The sequence below is a fragment of the Ptychodera flava genome, chromosome 8 (genome assembly GCF_041260155.1).
Source record: "Ptychodera flava strain L36383 chromosome 8, AS_Pfla_20210202, whole genome shotgun sequence".
Taxonomy (NCBI): domain Eukaryota; kingdom Metazoa; phylum Hemichordata; class Enteropneusta; family Ptychoderidae; genus Ptychodera; species Ptychodera flava.
Genome location: NC_091935.1, coordinates 25,149,351 through 25,165,604, shown reverse-complemented (window position 1 = coordinate 25,165,604; position 16,254 = coordinate 25,149,351). Strand labels below are relative to the sequence as shown.

The 16,254-nt window shown below is 37.0% G+C and overlaps 1 protein-coding gene across 2 annotated transcripts in view; it reads left to right on the top strand.

Annotated features, from left to right (window-relative positions):
• The first annotated feature begins 1,023 nt into the window (after positions 1-1,023).
• The window catches only part of LOC139138865 (rapamycin-insensitive companion of mTOR-like), a 50,770-nt gene continuing 35,539 nt past the window's right edge, over positions 1,024-16,254 (top strand). For both annotated transcript variants that reach the window (XM_070707433.1, XM_070707432.1), the window contains exons 1-6: positions 1,024-1,087; positions 1,185-1,232; positions 2,816-2,913; positions 8,937-8,998; positions 13,597-13,792; positions 14,259-14,385. In XM_070707433.1, the coding sequence (XP_070563534.1) occupies positions 1,039-1,087; positions 1,185-1,232; positions 2,816-2,913; positions 8,937-8,998; positions 13,597-13,792; positions 14,259-14,385 (580 nt within the window). In that variant the 5' untranslated portion in view covers positions 1,024-1,038. The remainder of the gene's footprint in view (positions 1,088-1,184; positions 1,233-2,815; positions 2,914-8,936; positions 8,999-13,596; positions 13,793-14,258; positions 14,386-16,254) is intronic.

Genomic DNA, 16,254 nt, shown 5'->3' with positions numbered 1-16,254 from the left:
AAAGTATTGAAACTAAATTGAGAGTGCGAATGACCACCTCGAGGCGCATCGTAACTTAAAGGCACTGTTCGCGATCCCTGGGATCGCCTTTGTTCTAGTCTGTAAGAGAGGATAATGGATGCGTGATAGCCTTTTGTTTTCCATTGAAATTGTAATCGGGTGTGTAAATTTTCTGATGAGACATTCTGGTGCCTACACAGGCCTTTAACAGCTGAGTGAGCAAGGTAAACGAACGTATTACACGATATTTTTCAGAACCGTACCGCAAAAAAGACAAAACATACAGAATGCCCCAACAAAATATAACTAGAGAATGGCTTCTGGAGGTTCACAAATGTAGATTTTGAAAATTAAAAATAAAGACATGAATGATAGAAGATATTGGGATTACAGGGACAATGTTATAACTTTGAATATTTTTATTGATATTTTTGTCTTTTTTCCTGTTTTGCTACTGTATTTTAGATGTTGCAGCTTTATGGAGTAAGCAATTTAAATGCTTCAAACCAAAGACGCCAAAGTTTTAGAACTTTCATTTCTTGGGCAAGTTAAATCTAGGATGCGATGTGGTTTTTGCATTAATCATAATGACTCGAGGTCACCAAATATACCGGATAATGCAAAACAAAACACATCAACAATATGAAAACAACAACAGGAAATACTTCATTTCGTACCCTCTGTATCTGTTCATCAAACCCACCTTGACGGCTGGTGTAAGGTTTCACCAATTATATCCCGACTGCAATTGCAAGTAAAGTATTCTTTCCCAGCAAAATTACTGCACTCTGACAGACATAGAAATGAAACTGTACATCGGTGTATCTTCTGTTTGAAATTGTGGTTTTCCCCGTTTTTGTTTCTTGTATTATATTTTTTTCACCCTTGCTAATCTTCCCCTTTACTACAGATTAGCCTATGTCGAACTGTGCATGGTTCTGTTAAATTACAGATGAACTTTGCCCTTCCGCTGGAAAAACAGAAGACCATTCACTAATCTCGCGTAAAGACACGAGATTTTCCGAGGACCGGCCCAAGATGGCTGCCATCATGCACCGGGGCCGTCACAGTTCCAGACGGTCGAGAGGTGTGTTTTCATTTCTTCGAGCTTATTTTGTGATCCTCTGAATTTAATATGTAGTCTGTTTTGGTGAACTCATGGCGACTTTCCTATTTCTTTACAGGACGCCATGATAGCAGCGATTCGGACGTGCCTTTGGACCTCAGCATAGGTACGGGATTGACGGAACGTGTGCTCCATTCCCATAGCTTTACATTTCATTTTCATTGATTGCGGACGGAAAACAAAATAAACACGATGCCATGATACTTTGCCGATGGGTGGCAGTCAGATAGTCGAGTGGAACGTCTACCGCCACATGCCACCGATTCACTACCATTCTGCGGTGACTCGGGCCGGGAAAGGGCCTGTATGTGAACCGCCGGGAGACCAGGTCGTTCGCACTTTTAAGTTTTAGCAATCTATCTGAGTGACAGTCCATAACTGCAGGACGCACAGCTAAATTTGAACGGAAGTACATCGCTGAAGACTTGTTTTATTTTAACCAACATATGCCACACGTGTACCTACAGACTCCGAATATTTTAGAATGGAATGGGGTTTTCAAACATCAAGTGCTTTTCATCGATCTATCGATTGTGCACTCGATCATGGAGGCAGAAGCTAGACTCGATCGGGTCCTACTAATTACTGCCCGTCACTGCCCGTCAGGAAATTAGCCTTCCAATTACTGTAAAGATTTGCGAACGAGTGGCAACGCTGATCGTAATCGATGTCCGAACACTGCCTATCATCACTGCCGTCGAGTAGAGAACTTAGCGCTCCAATATTCACGTTAGTTCTGAGACAGGACTCGGGCATTTGGAGTAAAACAGACTCTTATTTTGTAGCTTTCTATTATATAAGTGGTCTTTGGTATTGATATATCGACAGATTACAGTAATGGAAGGCTAATTTCCTGACGGGCAGTGACGGGCTAGTGACGGGCAGTGACGGGCAGTAATTAGTAGGACCGGACTCTCCGATCATGTGAAAATTGTAAACAAACCAACCGACGCAGAATATGCTGAAATTCAGCGCTTTCACATTTAGTTCTCTCTATCGAATGGCTCTTTTATTTGGTATTTTGTCATCGTCAGATTATTGTGATCAACTCAAGCTGGGTTAGCCCCTCTCATATTCTCCACCGCACCGTGTATTTCTTGATACCTGCACACAGCGTGACTCGGCTGTAAATAAGTAGTTCCTAAATACGTGGTTGAACGTTTACTTAAAGGGGCAGGCTTTTTATCAGCTTTATCTCTGACTAAACGTGCACAAATTTCGAAGGACAACAAATGAGTTAACTCACATAAATAGTCAATGTCATCAACCACTGATGCGAAAACCAGGGGTTGAAGACTGCCCCTTTTAAAAAATTAAGATTATGTTTTGTCAAGACAGTTTTCACAGAAGTATCCATCTGTAAAATCATCTTGCTATTTATGACACACACTTCAGATTGACATTATTTGAAATGTATCACCAAAGGTATACTTCTGGAGCAACAGATCAGTGATCTGATTAAGTGCTTCAAGTTGCAGTACATGCTGTATGTTCTATAGGGATCATGTTGTTCTATACTGGTTACATTCGACAAAAGAAAAAAAAAGCTGAGCTTCAAATTGCTATCAAAGCTGCCATTATTTGTTTCAACAATTGAGACGTATGCACGCTTCATATTAATATAGTTTCATCGCTTCGTTTTTTATTTTTAAATGTTTCATGGCTTTTTTTATTCCTTTGGCAATGCAGAACCAGAGAAAAATGTCACCGAGATTTTATTGAATATTGTCAAGACTGTAGGCATTTCAAGAGGAAGGAAATTAGGACATCTAAATAATTTTGTAAAGGTAAGACTTACACAGCACCCCACTTCAAGCAATGGTGTATTTTTAACTTGCCAATACTTTTACCTATGTCAGTAGCATGTAATCTATTCCTTTGATTATGGAGGTAGAAAGTGCCTCAGTGCTTTGATTTAAGGTAGAACGCGCCTCGGGGACAGATATTCGGACTCTCAAAATTTTACAATTCTTGTCTGATATACTACTTATGGGGATTCATTTTAAAGCTTTTGGTGTGAGAAAACTGTTCACTGGTTTAGTTTTTCAAAATTCGAAAATTTTGTTTTCTCCATAGAGTTAACACAGGGATGGTGGCCATTTTGAATTTTAAATATTGGTAAATCTTGGGTTATTTGTTTCTCCAGTACCAAAATTTGCATGGCGACCCCCGATTTTTATAACTGATTTGTAAGGACAATGGTTGAGAGATTTCTTAAGGAAAGTTTGAGCAAAAGTTTGTCTTTCACTTTCAAGGTGCATACTACCTTAAGAGTCACATATTTTCACCTGATCGTGATATTCTGTCCGCGTAGGGTACTGACATAGTCCTGCCAGATGCACAGTCACGGTTCATGTTTCGGTATGTTATTATAATTTTGATGCAGTTGTACATTGAGGATATGTGTGCATTGAAAAACAAGGCGCTGTATCTTTGCCTAGGAACTGCAACTGCCAGTTGCTGATCATCTTATAATAATAATAATTGTAAGTTCTTATATAGGGCACATATCCACAAGTACATGTGCTCAAGGCGCTTTACAATTATTATTACCATTATCTTCTGTGGTGCAGCACCATCTCTTAGTGACATAAAGGCAAGCTGTACTCTAGCTAGTTCCTTGCCCATTGAATTTGTACACACTTAAAGTTGAACCTTTGATATCAGTGCCAGACTTGTGGTACAAGGCCCCCACCCCTCCCCTTTCAGATTGGTCAGTCTGCCTCATCAAAAGCGTGACTCGGAAGTGTCAGGATGGTACAGCAAAAAGACGTGAATGATTTGCCAGCCAGTCAGTTTCTGTTTTATATACTGTGTACTTTGTGGCTGAAATCAGTGAGGTTGAAGCCATCAAATCCCACTTTTGAAAATGAAGTGGGCTAAGCCTATTGGTTATGTGGTTGTAGTGTTGAAGCTGAAATTGATGAGTTGACATAATGCGGGATGAAGGATCTAACAAGAGGAAGTAACAAATATTGCTACTGTATCGTCAATAGATGTCGTACCTTTGTTTATCATTTTCAATAAGGAAGTTCCAATGGCCCTTTGCTTGTCAAAACCTACCTTATAGAGAGATTGTTCACACAAAACCAATGCGGGATTTTCAAACCATATATTAGTGTACCATGTTACTATATCTTAGATTGTGTGTGCGTGTGTGAGTGTGAGAGAGAGAGAGAGAGAGAGAGAGAGAGAGAGAGAGAGAGAGAGAGAGAAAATATGTTTTGTTTCCGATCTCAACCATATTTTGATATCTGTTTTGGATCACAATTGGTCTCAACCATAATTTGATATCTGTCTTGGATCACGATTTAAGGATCACCATTTTTGGGTTATTTCACACAAATTGGCTTGTCTTCAGAGAACCTTGTGTTTACTTTGCCTGAACATTGGTAAGCCTTTCGGTATAATCACGGTAAGGTAGAGTAACCCTGGTAGAGTGTTTTTGATGACTTGTTACTGGAATGGCTGTAGAGAGTTTACAAAGTAACATTCTGTGCAGAAGTCACATAAAGGGCACTCTGCCATTTTTCACTAACTTATTAATTTAATATAATCTTATAAAAATACTCCTTATTCAGAAAACTATTTAGTATTGAAATCCATGCATATTATGAGTAGAGGACAAAGCAATATTGGAAAGATTTCATTTCTATGCAAGTGCATTATATCATATTGTAGTTAGCGCGTAGAGGACAAGATACATGATGAGAAACTTTGGTGTATCTGTCTCACTGTTTGAGGTATATCACATAGAAATGTATATCTATGCATATTCTATACAGCTCATACAGTTTTTATGACAAATGTAATCCTTCAAAGAAGTTAGGAGCTGACATAATACACAAGCAATATCATTTCTTTTCAGTCTGAATTTCTAAAATGTTCCTTTACAAATGACTTTGAACTGTATTTCAACACCAGTGGTTTTGCTAACAAATAGTGAAGATATACCAGGATATATTTATCAAAGGCCTTAAAATAAATTGCTCTCAGTATTTTTTGGGCAAGGGCGTTTGTAAAGAAAGAAATAACATTGCTATTTGTCTTTAAATCTAGCAAGGTTGTGCCATTTTTATGCAATTTTGAAGTAAGGTTGACCTTATTGTGTACAGTGGTTTATTATTCTCTTTATAAATCTGCATTGTATTTTGAAATTGATAAGCACCGTGTGATGTTTGGCTTTCACCACAGGTGCTGATTTCAATAATTTAACAATAAAAATTACAACAGTTGTAATAGTAATGTTTTCCCAGAATTGCGAATCTGAATTGTGATCACCAACCAAGCTGCACATTAAAAACCAAAAGTAAAAAATTATATAAATCTGTGAATGAGTAAAATATAAATAAACAGATTTATAAATTAACTAATAGACAGTCAGATAAAAAATATTGAAAAAGTAAAACTGAAAAAAAGCAGGTATAAATAAACAAACAAGGTCAATTGACTTGCCAAATGTATTGAATCGTGTACATTTTAGCTTCACTTTTGATATCCCTTAAACGAATGGCAATAGCAGCAAATGTTTTATAGCGTTCCCAAATATGGACAGTTATTCTGAGTAATCTTTCTCCCATGGGCTTTCTAGACTGACTTGTCAACCAGAAACACGATTTTTCACTTGTAAATGAGAAAGCGTGATATAGGATTTAAGAGGAATGCGTGAGCATGTTTTGATGGGAGATGTTTTCATGTTGTTCCCGTGACAAAAGGACAGTGATCACTGTCGGTGTAAGAAGCTTGCAAGGTGAGGCATCATGGTATTCAATGTAAGGTTGATTTGTTATGTCCTAGTGGATACAAATATTGTGATTTAATCAGCAGTACTGTTCCAAAATCCTTGGAAGTAAAATTCTGTCTCCGCTTCTAAGAATGTCAGATAGACAGATGTACAAGAATGATAAAGGATGGTCAATTTCAAGTAAACACTTCTGCAACAGGGTTGATGATTGGTAATGATGTTACCGTCAGAGCTGCAAGCGTTGTTAGAAATTTGCAAGACAATGTGTTATAGTATAGATAAAATTTATTGACTTCAACAGGGGTAGTCTCAGCACTGGCTTATGTAAAACTAAAATATATGCAAATCAAAATTATGCCTGAATAAGAACAAAATATGAAATATTAAAACCTTAAACAGTGTAAGATACCTAGAAAAGGAAGAATTTGTGAGAAGAAATTTATAAATATTATTGCAGATCGAAAAATCACCGATTAAAATTAGCAGTAAAGTAATGATAGCCTGCGGTATGTGAGACTTTGTAAACAGATTGAAGCAAACAATATGTCCTTCAGAGTATCACTTTTGTCAATTTTCATGTCTAATTCATGGTTTAACTGTGTGTATATCTATCGTCATCATGTTTTCAGTCTCTGTACATTACTAAATGGATGATTGATGCAGCCTCGGAGGTAGAGAGCATTTTCAGTAGTTCATCATTTGCACTAAAGCCAGCTTTCACGTTTTTGTCGATGCCCCATGTGTTCATGGCCTGTAAATTTTTTATGAAGGCAGTGCATATGATGAGTTACAAGGAACTGTCAGGGCTTTTATCATTGTAGTTATTATTGTTTTGTGTGAAACGGACTTGCATACGAAGGCAGGGCCTCTTCCTGTTTACTGTAGGAAATCAGAGCTTGTCTTAAGGTAGAACGCACCTCGGGGACAGACATTCGGACTCTCAAACTTTTACAGTTCTCTTCTGATATATCACATGTTGGGGTTCATTTTAAAGCTCTTGGTGAAAGAAAACTTTTCACCGGCTTAGTTTTTCGAAATTCGAAAATTTTTATTTTTCTCCATAGAGTTAACATAGGGATGGCGGCCATTTTGAATTTCTAATATCGGTAAATCTTGGGTAATTTGTTTCTCTAGTACCAAAATTTGCATGGTGACCCCCTGTTTTTATTCTTGATTGTGAAAGAGAATGATTGAAAGATTCCTTGAGGAAAGTTAGAGCACAAGTTTAAGTCTTTCACTTTCGAGGTGCATACTACCTTAAGGAACCTTTAACCCTTTCACCACCATGGTTTAGTCCAAATCCATTGTTAGCAAAGGTGATTGTGGACCTGTCTACAAGGAATTGGGGGTGAACAGGTTAAGGTAGTACATGCCTCAAAACTGAAAGTCTTACACTCTGGCTCAAACTTTCTGTAAGGAAACTTCAAACATTCCCTTTCCAAATTGGGAATAAAAATCAGAGGCTAATGTTCAAAATGTTTTGTACTAGAGAAACAAATCACCTAATATTTATTGACATTTGGAATTCAAAATGGCGACCATCCCTTGTTTAGCTCTCTTAGGGAAAATAACATTTTCAATTTGCAGCAAAAATGAGCAAGTGAAAACTTTTTCACGGTGTACATTTTAGAACTTCATAATACTGAAAACTAAAGGCATTAATTTTCACAGGGATTTAATTTCACTATTTTTATGTACTAGACATCTTCACGTGGATTTAAGTTTACTGACTGACAGTAGAACAATAACATCTATTGTTAAGGTAGTATGCGCCTCGAAAGTGAAAGACTTAAACTTTTGCTCAAACCTTCCTCAAAAAATGTTTCAATTAATTCTCTTTCAAAATCAAGAATAAAAATCGGGGGTCACCGTGCAAATTGTGGAACTAGAGAAACAAATAACCCAAGATTTACCGATATTCAAAATTCAAAATGGCCGCCATCCCTGTGTTAACTCTATGGGGAAAAATAAAATTTTGGATTTTCGAAAAACTAAGACGGTGAAAGTTTTTCTTTCTCCAAGAGTTTTAAAATGAGCCCCCACATGTGGTAGATCAGAAAAAAATTGTAGAAGTTTGAGAGTCCGAATATCTGTCCCCGAGGCGTGTTCTACCTTAATCAGCATTTTCTCTTGGATTTAAGGTTGAATGTGCCTCTGGGACAGATACTTGGACTCTCTACTCTTTTCTAAATTACCACTTTTTGGAGCTCATTTTAAAGCTCTTGGAGCAAGAAACAATTTTACTGTCTTAGGTTTTTGAAAACTCTTCCCATTGAGTTAACACAAGAATGGTGGCCATATTGATTTCAAATATTTGTAAATGTTAGGTAATTTGTTTTTGTTGTTCAAAACTTTGCACTGTAACCCCTAATATTTATTCTTGATTTGATAAGAGAATAGTCAAAAGTTTCATTGAGGAATGTTTGAGAAAAACTTTAAGTCTTTGATATTTGAAGTACATACTACCTTAATTTCAGCAAAAAGTAATGAAAATTAAATTAATGAAAATTAAATCTCAATGATTTATTAATGCTTTTGTAGCATTTGTAAAGACAGTTTCTAATGAACAGATGACAGTAAATTCCTGTCCTAAATTTCAGTAGTGAACCACCAGTTTCCACAATGAGCTGGGTGCAACTACACACAAAGAGAAAAATGGATGAAATCGCAGTACCGTACTGAATGCTGATAGTGTGCATGAATTCACTTTTGTTCTCGTTTCTTAGAATTCTGACTTTTCCTAGTAAACACTTTCCTTAACAAGATAAAAGCAAGACAAGTAATTTTTTAAAAACAAACTTTTGGAACCTCTTAGAATTTGCTATGGTTGCTATGGGTAATATAGTTTTACAGTCTTGTAACACACTATGGAATGGAAATACAGATGCAAAATTGTGAAAATAATCTCTCATCTAAAATATATTTACTCAACATCAAACAAGGCGTGGTACTGACTTTTACTATTGCGGGGCAGAAATCTCAAAACAGGAGAATAAGTAATGATAAAATAAGCAATAATAAGAGGGAAACAACAAACTAATATTGTTTCGTATTATTCTCTTTCAGATTTTACGTCATGTTAATGAAGATACACACCTAGGATTTCATTTGCCAGAGCTTATATGCTGGTAAGTTTTATTTCATTTTTAACATCCATCAAAGCCATTCTGAAAAATACAGCAAATATCATGATCCGCTGTGAAGAAGAGAAATAGTGAAAAAAAAAGTTGTAACAGACAGACCCTGTTTTCTTTGTCCTTTTCACTGTGCTTTTCTGCACTTTTGTCAAGTTCAAGCTTTTAACATGTTTTAAAATGACAAGATTTTGGGAGATCTGTGCGAGTGCATTTTCACAGTGAACAAATTTCCCCAGTGAGGGCGACAATAGTAGCATCTTTTGATGAAAATTTCGTTGTTTTGTTCATGAAATATTGGACTGCCTTCTTCTCCTCAAAGTATTCACAAAACACAATTACAATGTCCAATACAGTGCATCGTGTCCAATATGCGATGTGTCATCGTTCACAAATGAAATATAATCAGCACTAAAATTCCCTTTTATGCAAGACAGTAGCACATCCGTACGTACGCACAGACTCTGTCGACTCTATTGAACACCGGGCATTTATAACATGATGTTTGGAGTAGAACAGGAATGTGTATTTTACAAACAGAAAAAATAAAAATCAGAAATACATTAAAAGTTACCGCTAATGGAGCTGGACATGTATATTATAATATATCTTATATTGCAACTTTTATAACCAAATGCTTTGATTGTGTAGTGTCTCTTGGGAGATGTCACTGTCACACGAGGTGACTTCTTTTAAAGTACAATTGTTTTTCAATACAGGGGAAATCATTTTGAGGATAAAAACTATAAAAGATGTAAAAGAGAAAAAAACGACACACCTGAGGAAGTCAGACAAATTATTCATACACATAAAAAATATAATTTATGTAGGTTGTTATTCTGACAGTTATGATGGCAATCTCAGCCATATCAGAGTTGTTGAGTTGTTTTTCGTATGTTTTTACGTTTGTCAAGTCGGATTTTAAACCGAAATTCATGAAATAATTAATAATTCAAGTCAAGCAGGAAAATCCCATAGTAACAGTTCTTATGATTTGCATGTAATATCAATACATAATGATAAATAGATCTTGTAGTGTTGAAGTATTTCCTGTGGCAAAATCTTAAATGAAACATTTTTATTTGGGATATTTTTTTTTGTTTTTAGGAAAGCCTATTTGTTGTAGTATCATTTTCTTTCTAAGTGCTTGACCCTTTAATAGACAAGAAGATAGCACAGCCCAAATCACATTTTTGCGTGGGCAGCCACTTTCAGCCACCATGGCCCACATGTCACATGGGCATCAAAGAGATGCCGACAAAACATGCTCCCGGTAATCCGAATCAGATAAGCTTTAACCTTTGACCTGCAAGGGATGGCTGTCAGCTGACAAAGGCAAAGTTTGCCGGGAGCTTCAAACTTTGGAGCCTGTTTGCGTCCAGGGCATTGCATATGCAATGAGCTATTTGCATAATCTCAGTTTTCTGGTGCATGTCGTAAAGTTGTAGAAAGCAAAGAGATTACATGAGAGAGAAAATGAAATGTTCCTTAATCATCTGTGTATAACAATATAAGATATCCTTCATCTTTTAGTTGAATGAAACATTCAGCCCTTTAAACAAAAATATGAATAAACCGTCAAAAGAAATAGTAATCTCTCTCTCTCTCTCTCTCTCTCTCTCTCTCTCTCTCTATATATATATATACTGTTTTGATGGTTTACATTCTTGTGTAAAGAGCTAATGTTAACATCGTTTGTAAATTATTTTATGCCCATGTAAAGTTGACCATAATTCAAGATTCAGGTATTCTTGTTTACATCCAAGCGGTTCAACTGTGTCTGTGTAGTGGTACAGTTGATTGATTTGTCTCATGACAAGCTGTAGGGGAAGTTTTGGATGTGCTGTGTCTGTTACCTAAGTTTTTGATTTTCATGCATTTATTGCCAAGGCCCTCACACGAAGGAGGCAAGGACCAGCCCTTGAGAAACACAAAAGGTACAGAGTAACAGGAAAGCAAACAGTCCATCCAGGGTCATAAAGATTGTTATTGGCAATGGCTTTGAACTGTCGTCAAAGTTAACCAGCTCCCTCGACAGACGGCAAACATGTCTGGTCTTTACAGTTCGGTCTCTCCAAAATGTTTTCAATGTTCTGTCTTGAGACCCACTTACTCAGCAGTTTTTTGCGTGGGGAAGCAACACTGCTATGTGCTGTGTTATGCAGGCACCTTTGCACATAGAACATTACAAACACCAGCGAAAATTTAATTTACTCTTGGTAGCTGAGTCAGCAATCTTCAACGGGATAATCAAACACCGACTTTTGATTATCTAGTGGTGTCAGTCACTAGTGTGTGGAGGGAGCACCCCCCCAAAAAAAAATATGATAGTGCAAAAGATTGTCTTAGTCGTAAAGATTTTGCAAATTTTCTGACCATTGTTTCTTTAACCTTGCAACCTGGATTCTAATTATTAAAATCCACCGGAACAGATCCAAATTTTTCCATGGGTGCACATCAAAACAATTTCCCACCATATGAAATTCGAGAATTTCTCACAGCCAGTCCACAGCTCAAAGTCATCGTGAATTCAAGCAATCTCACTCATCCTCTCACACACACACATACACACATTGTGAAAACCGGAACACTGATGGCCTTTAGATCCTGATAGCGTTGACCTCAGACCCAGTGCAGAATGTCTGTGGTCAGTGGCATGACATGCCCCATCCGGCAACAAACAATAAAAGTTTTTGTTCCTCCATTAGAGACACAGCACAGAGTGTTCTTCACACCACCCAGACAAGATTTATCAAACTGTGACCCTTACCCTGGTATGATAAAAAGAAACTATTGGAAAAAAATGTTGGCAAGCCCTAACAACTTAGTTTATCGTTCACATCTTTGTTTAGAGACTCCATTAGCCTGTGATTTCTTTTACAGAATTTATGACCTGCAATTAAAACAAATTTGGTAAAAGTTCAGATTTTAGTTTTGGTAACTAAGAGTAAGCCGAGTCATTGACTCCAGTATTTGCTTGTCTAAAGTTTAAATGCCTGCCAGGGAGGATGTTGCTTTTCTATTTTGGGTGCTTGAGGGCGTAGGTCTCTCTCCCTCTCTGTCTCCGGTGATAAAACATCTAGATACTAGTATATCCAAAGTTTTCTTTCAATCTGTCGTTCCTTATCTAATCTTCCCAATCCAACCGTTCCCTGAACTATCGTCCAAACCCAATTGCATTGAGATGTTTTGTGAGACCCATATACATCAGGAAATGGTGATGATCGCCACCAGCAGTGGCACTTATAGTCCCCAGAAAGGCATATAAGTTTACATATTGAAGTAGCGAGATAGTCTGAAATTGAAACATTGGCTATAAATCACTGCCATTTCCTGCGAGAGTGAAGCTGACGTTGCTGGGGTCTATAAATGTTTGTCATGGGAGAGACTTCCTGTGTCGCGTACATGTACATGTGAACACTGCTGATCAACTATTTATTGCGTTTCATAAAAGTTTGAAAATCTAACTTTCGACTGGTTGGAAGTGTTGCCTTTACCCTTTCACCACCATGGTTTGTCCCAAATGCATTGTTTTCTATGGTACGGTTGGACTTGTATACAGGGAACTGGGGTTGAAAGGGTTGCCTTTAAAAAAGCCAGTAGCTGTAAGTTTTGATGTTTCTTTCTCTCCTGTATGTTAGCATTGCCTCGTGGAGTCGGACAAGAAACTGTAGTTGATATTACAAATAAAAATAGTATTCAGCTTGTCAACTCAGCCTGTATGTGTGTAGACTGCATTGTTATTGTTGACAAGTGAATCCTGGTCCGGACTAGAATTCAACTGTAAACAATAACAGTGCACTTTCCACATATAGATGCTGTGTTGACAAGCTAAATAGTACACATTTCAATGTGGTTTTGGGAGTAGAACAAGAACTAGTAGTTGATGTACAAAATAAAAAATGGTGAAAAAAAATCATCAAAAGTTGCAACTACTGGCTGCTTTAACCCTTTGAGCGCCAAAGTCAATTTTCCTCACCTTATGAAAATATTCTCCCTTAGTTTTTTTTTTAGATTTTTGTCAAAATTTCGATAACAAACTGTAGCCAATGAAATGTGATGTCCATTTGGTCCATTATTATCAAAAAATTACAGAAAAATTCATAAAAGTTGGTAAAAATGTTGCACTTAAATTTTGGCGGGAAAAAATTACAGCGCTCAAAGGGTTGAGCAATTGTATATGAAAGAGACATCTTGTAGCAGGGCAAAGTGCAAGTGAGCTTGATCATAGACCATGGTTTGATATCCTGAGTAATCAGTAGGATTTCTAAATGTCTTATGACAAATCTCATCAAAAGTTTATCAAGGATGGCACACATGTGCTGTAATCTGAGGGTAGTGGCTCTGTAACTATCTTGTGTTGACTTTCAGTGTCGGCCATCTTTTTTAGGGTGTGACCAGAAAAGATGGCTACCCATGCAATATTACAAATCTCTGACAGCCGTTCTGTTGATGGATTTCAGGTTTGTGAAAAGTAAGGCTGACAAGATCAGAGATTTGGACAAACGATTTTGATTATTACATGTACTTCATTATATTTTCCCATTCATAACGTGCCAACGTAAAAACCTGTAAACTCATTCCTCCCACAGTTTGCGACTTTCTCTGCTCCATGATGCGAAAGAAGTGCGGGCAGGTGGCCTCCGTGCTTTCCGATATCTCCTGCGGAGTGAGGAGACGTTGAGTGTTATGTTGAAATTCCACATTGATGTGCTGGTGGCCAGATGTTTAGACATTTACCAAAGTAATGAAATTGAAAGGGTGCAGGCACTTAGGTTTATGAGAAAGGTAGGTGCAGTCATATTTACTGTTATACTTCTTTAGTAAGAGATCCTTCATACAAGTTGAGAGGAAAAATATGGTGTCGCTACTGTTAAGTACAGGCTACATCGAATCCTATGTTGTATGATTTTTGCTGTAGTTTTTGTCCTGTCAAAAATCCTCCAGTAATTTGAACTGTAAAATATGTTTTCAATTTCCGAGTGTCTCAGAAAAGCGATTTTTGTATGTTTGCATATGTACTTTAAATTTAATCAGGTAACAAATATAACATATATACTTGGGCTTCAGCACCTGGCTTCATTTTCTCAGATCAGGAATGGAGGGAATGTGTTCAAATTTTGTACAGATTAAATGTTATCTAGATATAAAATGCCATATTGTGAACCAAAACACCCGAACTTCCAATGCATTGGCAGTGTAGCATTCTAGAATGTTATTTACAAGAACACTCCTAAACTATTCATGTTCACAGATAATCACCCTGTGTCCGTCAACATTCCCCCAGTCTCTGGCCAAAGCCATCATCGCTATTGGAAACGATGGCGGACATGAGAGAGACCGGCTTCTCAGAGCCTGCATGGAAACCCTGTGTGAACTTGGTAAGGCCAACCATTTTCTGAAGCTTTCTGATGTTGCTTTGTGCTTTACAGATAAACTCTATAATTTTGCATTGATAATTTTACCCTCTTCCTGCCTGCCCCATCCGCCAAGTTAGTAAAATGGGGTATTGTGCCAACACCAACAACATGTATTTGTTATTTTCTTGATATGTGTATGTATGTATGTATGTCATAGTGGGTAAAGTCGGTAAATTTCTGATGACAGTGTCTATGGTTTTTAGAGGCTGTCGAATATTGAAGGCTTTGTTAAAGTATATAACACATTAGATATTTTCCGCCTCACTGGTTTTAACTAACTTTGTTTTGTACTCATTTGCTGCCAGTGATTTAAAACTAACCAGGAACAAGACTGCAAAAATCACTATGAAGTGTCAGGGTTGATCACTCTGTGTTGGGCCTAGATATTCATTCTCTTGACATTTATCCTCCCTTTGCAGATACCGTAGTCGCTATTCTTAACAAATACAGGGTCTGTATACTCCTTGAAAGTCCTTGAATTTTAAAGCCTCTCCTTGAAAGTCCTGGGAAAGTCCTTGGAAACGAAATTGAGTCCTTGAAAGTCCTGGTAATCGTAGGATTTGGTAATAATACCCTGTGTTGACTCTATGGGGGAAAATTACGTTTTGGATTTCACAAAATCTTTACGGTGAAAAATCAAGACATTGGTTCTACAGGCTTCAAAGTGAATTGACGGCAATGGAATACTGCAAAGTATTGCACAAAAATTTGAGAGGCCAAGCATCTGTACCTCTGGCCCATTTTGCCAATTTCATATTTTGCTCTACATTGATTTCTGAGTTTCTTGTTCTGTCCTTTGTGTCAGCTTGACCTTATTAACTTGTATATCACCACAATTATGTATTTTTTTTGAGACTTTGTAACAGTGATTTATTTTATCAAAATGTAAGATTTTTTCAGTCTCAGATATGGCATAAACAGCAATTTTCAAAAAGTAGTTTGTACGCTTAGGGATTTTATACCAAATCAAAACATATTTGAAACAGGTGATGTTCCACGGTTGTGTTGAGTAGGAAAGCATGTCAACAGCTGGAACTTCAGGATAAAATCAAAACACCCATTGCATGCTCCACTCTCAACTTAACTATGTCATCTCAACTGTATGTCATGTTTTGGTAACCAAAAATAAACCCCAGGATGTTTGGAAATACAGCTTGGATGAAATGACATGAAATTTTCACTCACTCTTTCTCTGTGAGATTCCAAGACTTCTTACATGGCGTAATTTGTACCCTATTCAAATTTCAGAATCAAATACTTAAATAATGAAATATAATAATTTAATCACAAACAACCAAGTTTTTTACATTGTAATCCAGGTCACAATGAAATGATCACGTACGTCTGTCCTAGTGTGTTAGAACACAGTGATTGAGGGACTGTGGTTAAAATACCAGACATTTGAGTCACCTAGTCTGACTGAGAAGAAAACAAACGACCAAAGTTGTAAGATTTCTCAAACAGTCTGTGTGTGCTGTATCAGTCAAACTGCACACTGGCATTCATTCATAACATTTGTTTACAGGCCAAAAGTCAACAGTCATAAAGGACTTTGCAATCTACTTCCCAAGATCTGTTTGTAATCATTTCCAGTGTTTCCCGTTTCTGTCAAATTGGTCGTTGACCCGCAAGGATTGGACGCTATTTTACTAGTAACGTGAAGTGTTGTCAAACATGGCAGGGCTGATCCTGTCATTAATTTGCAAAAATAAATATTTGTTCTGATCGGTTTAATAATTTTACAATTACATATTCAAGATTAAAAAAAAAAATAGATATGTTGTCACATCACGTATGCATATCAAAAGTTGGTGATGAAACGTATGAAAT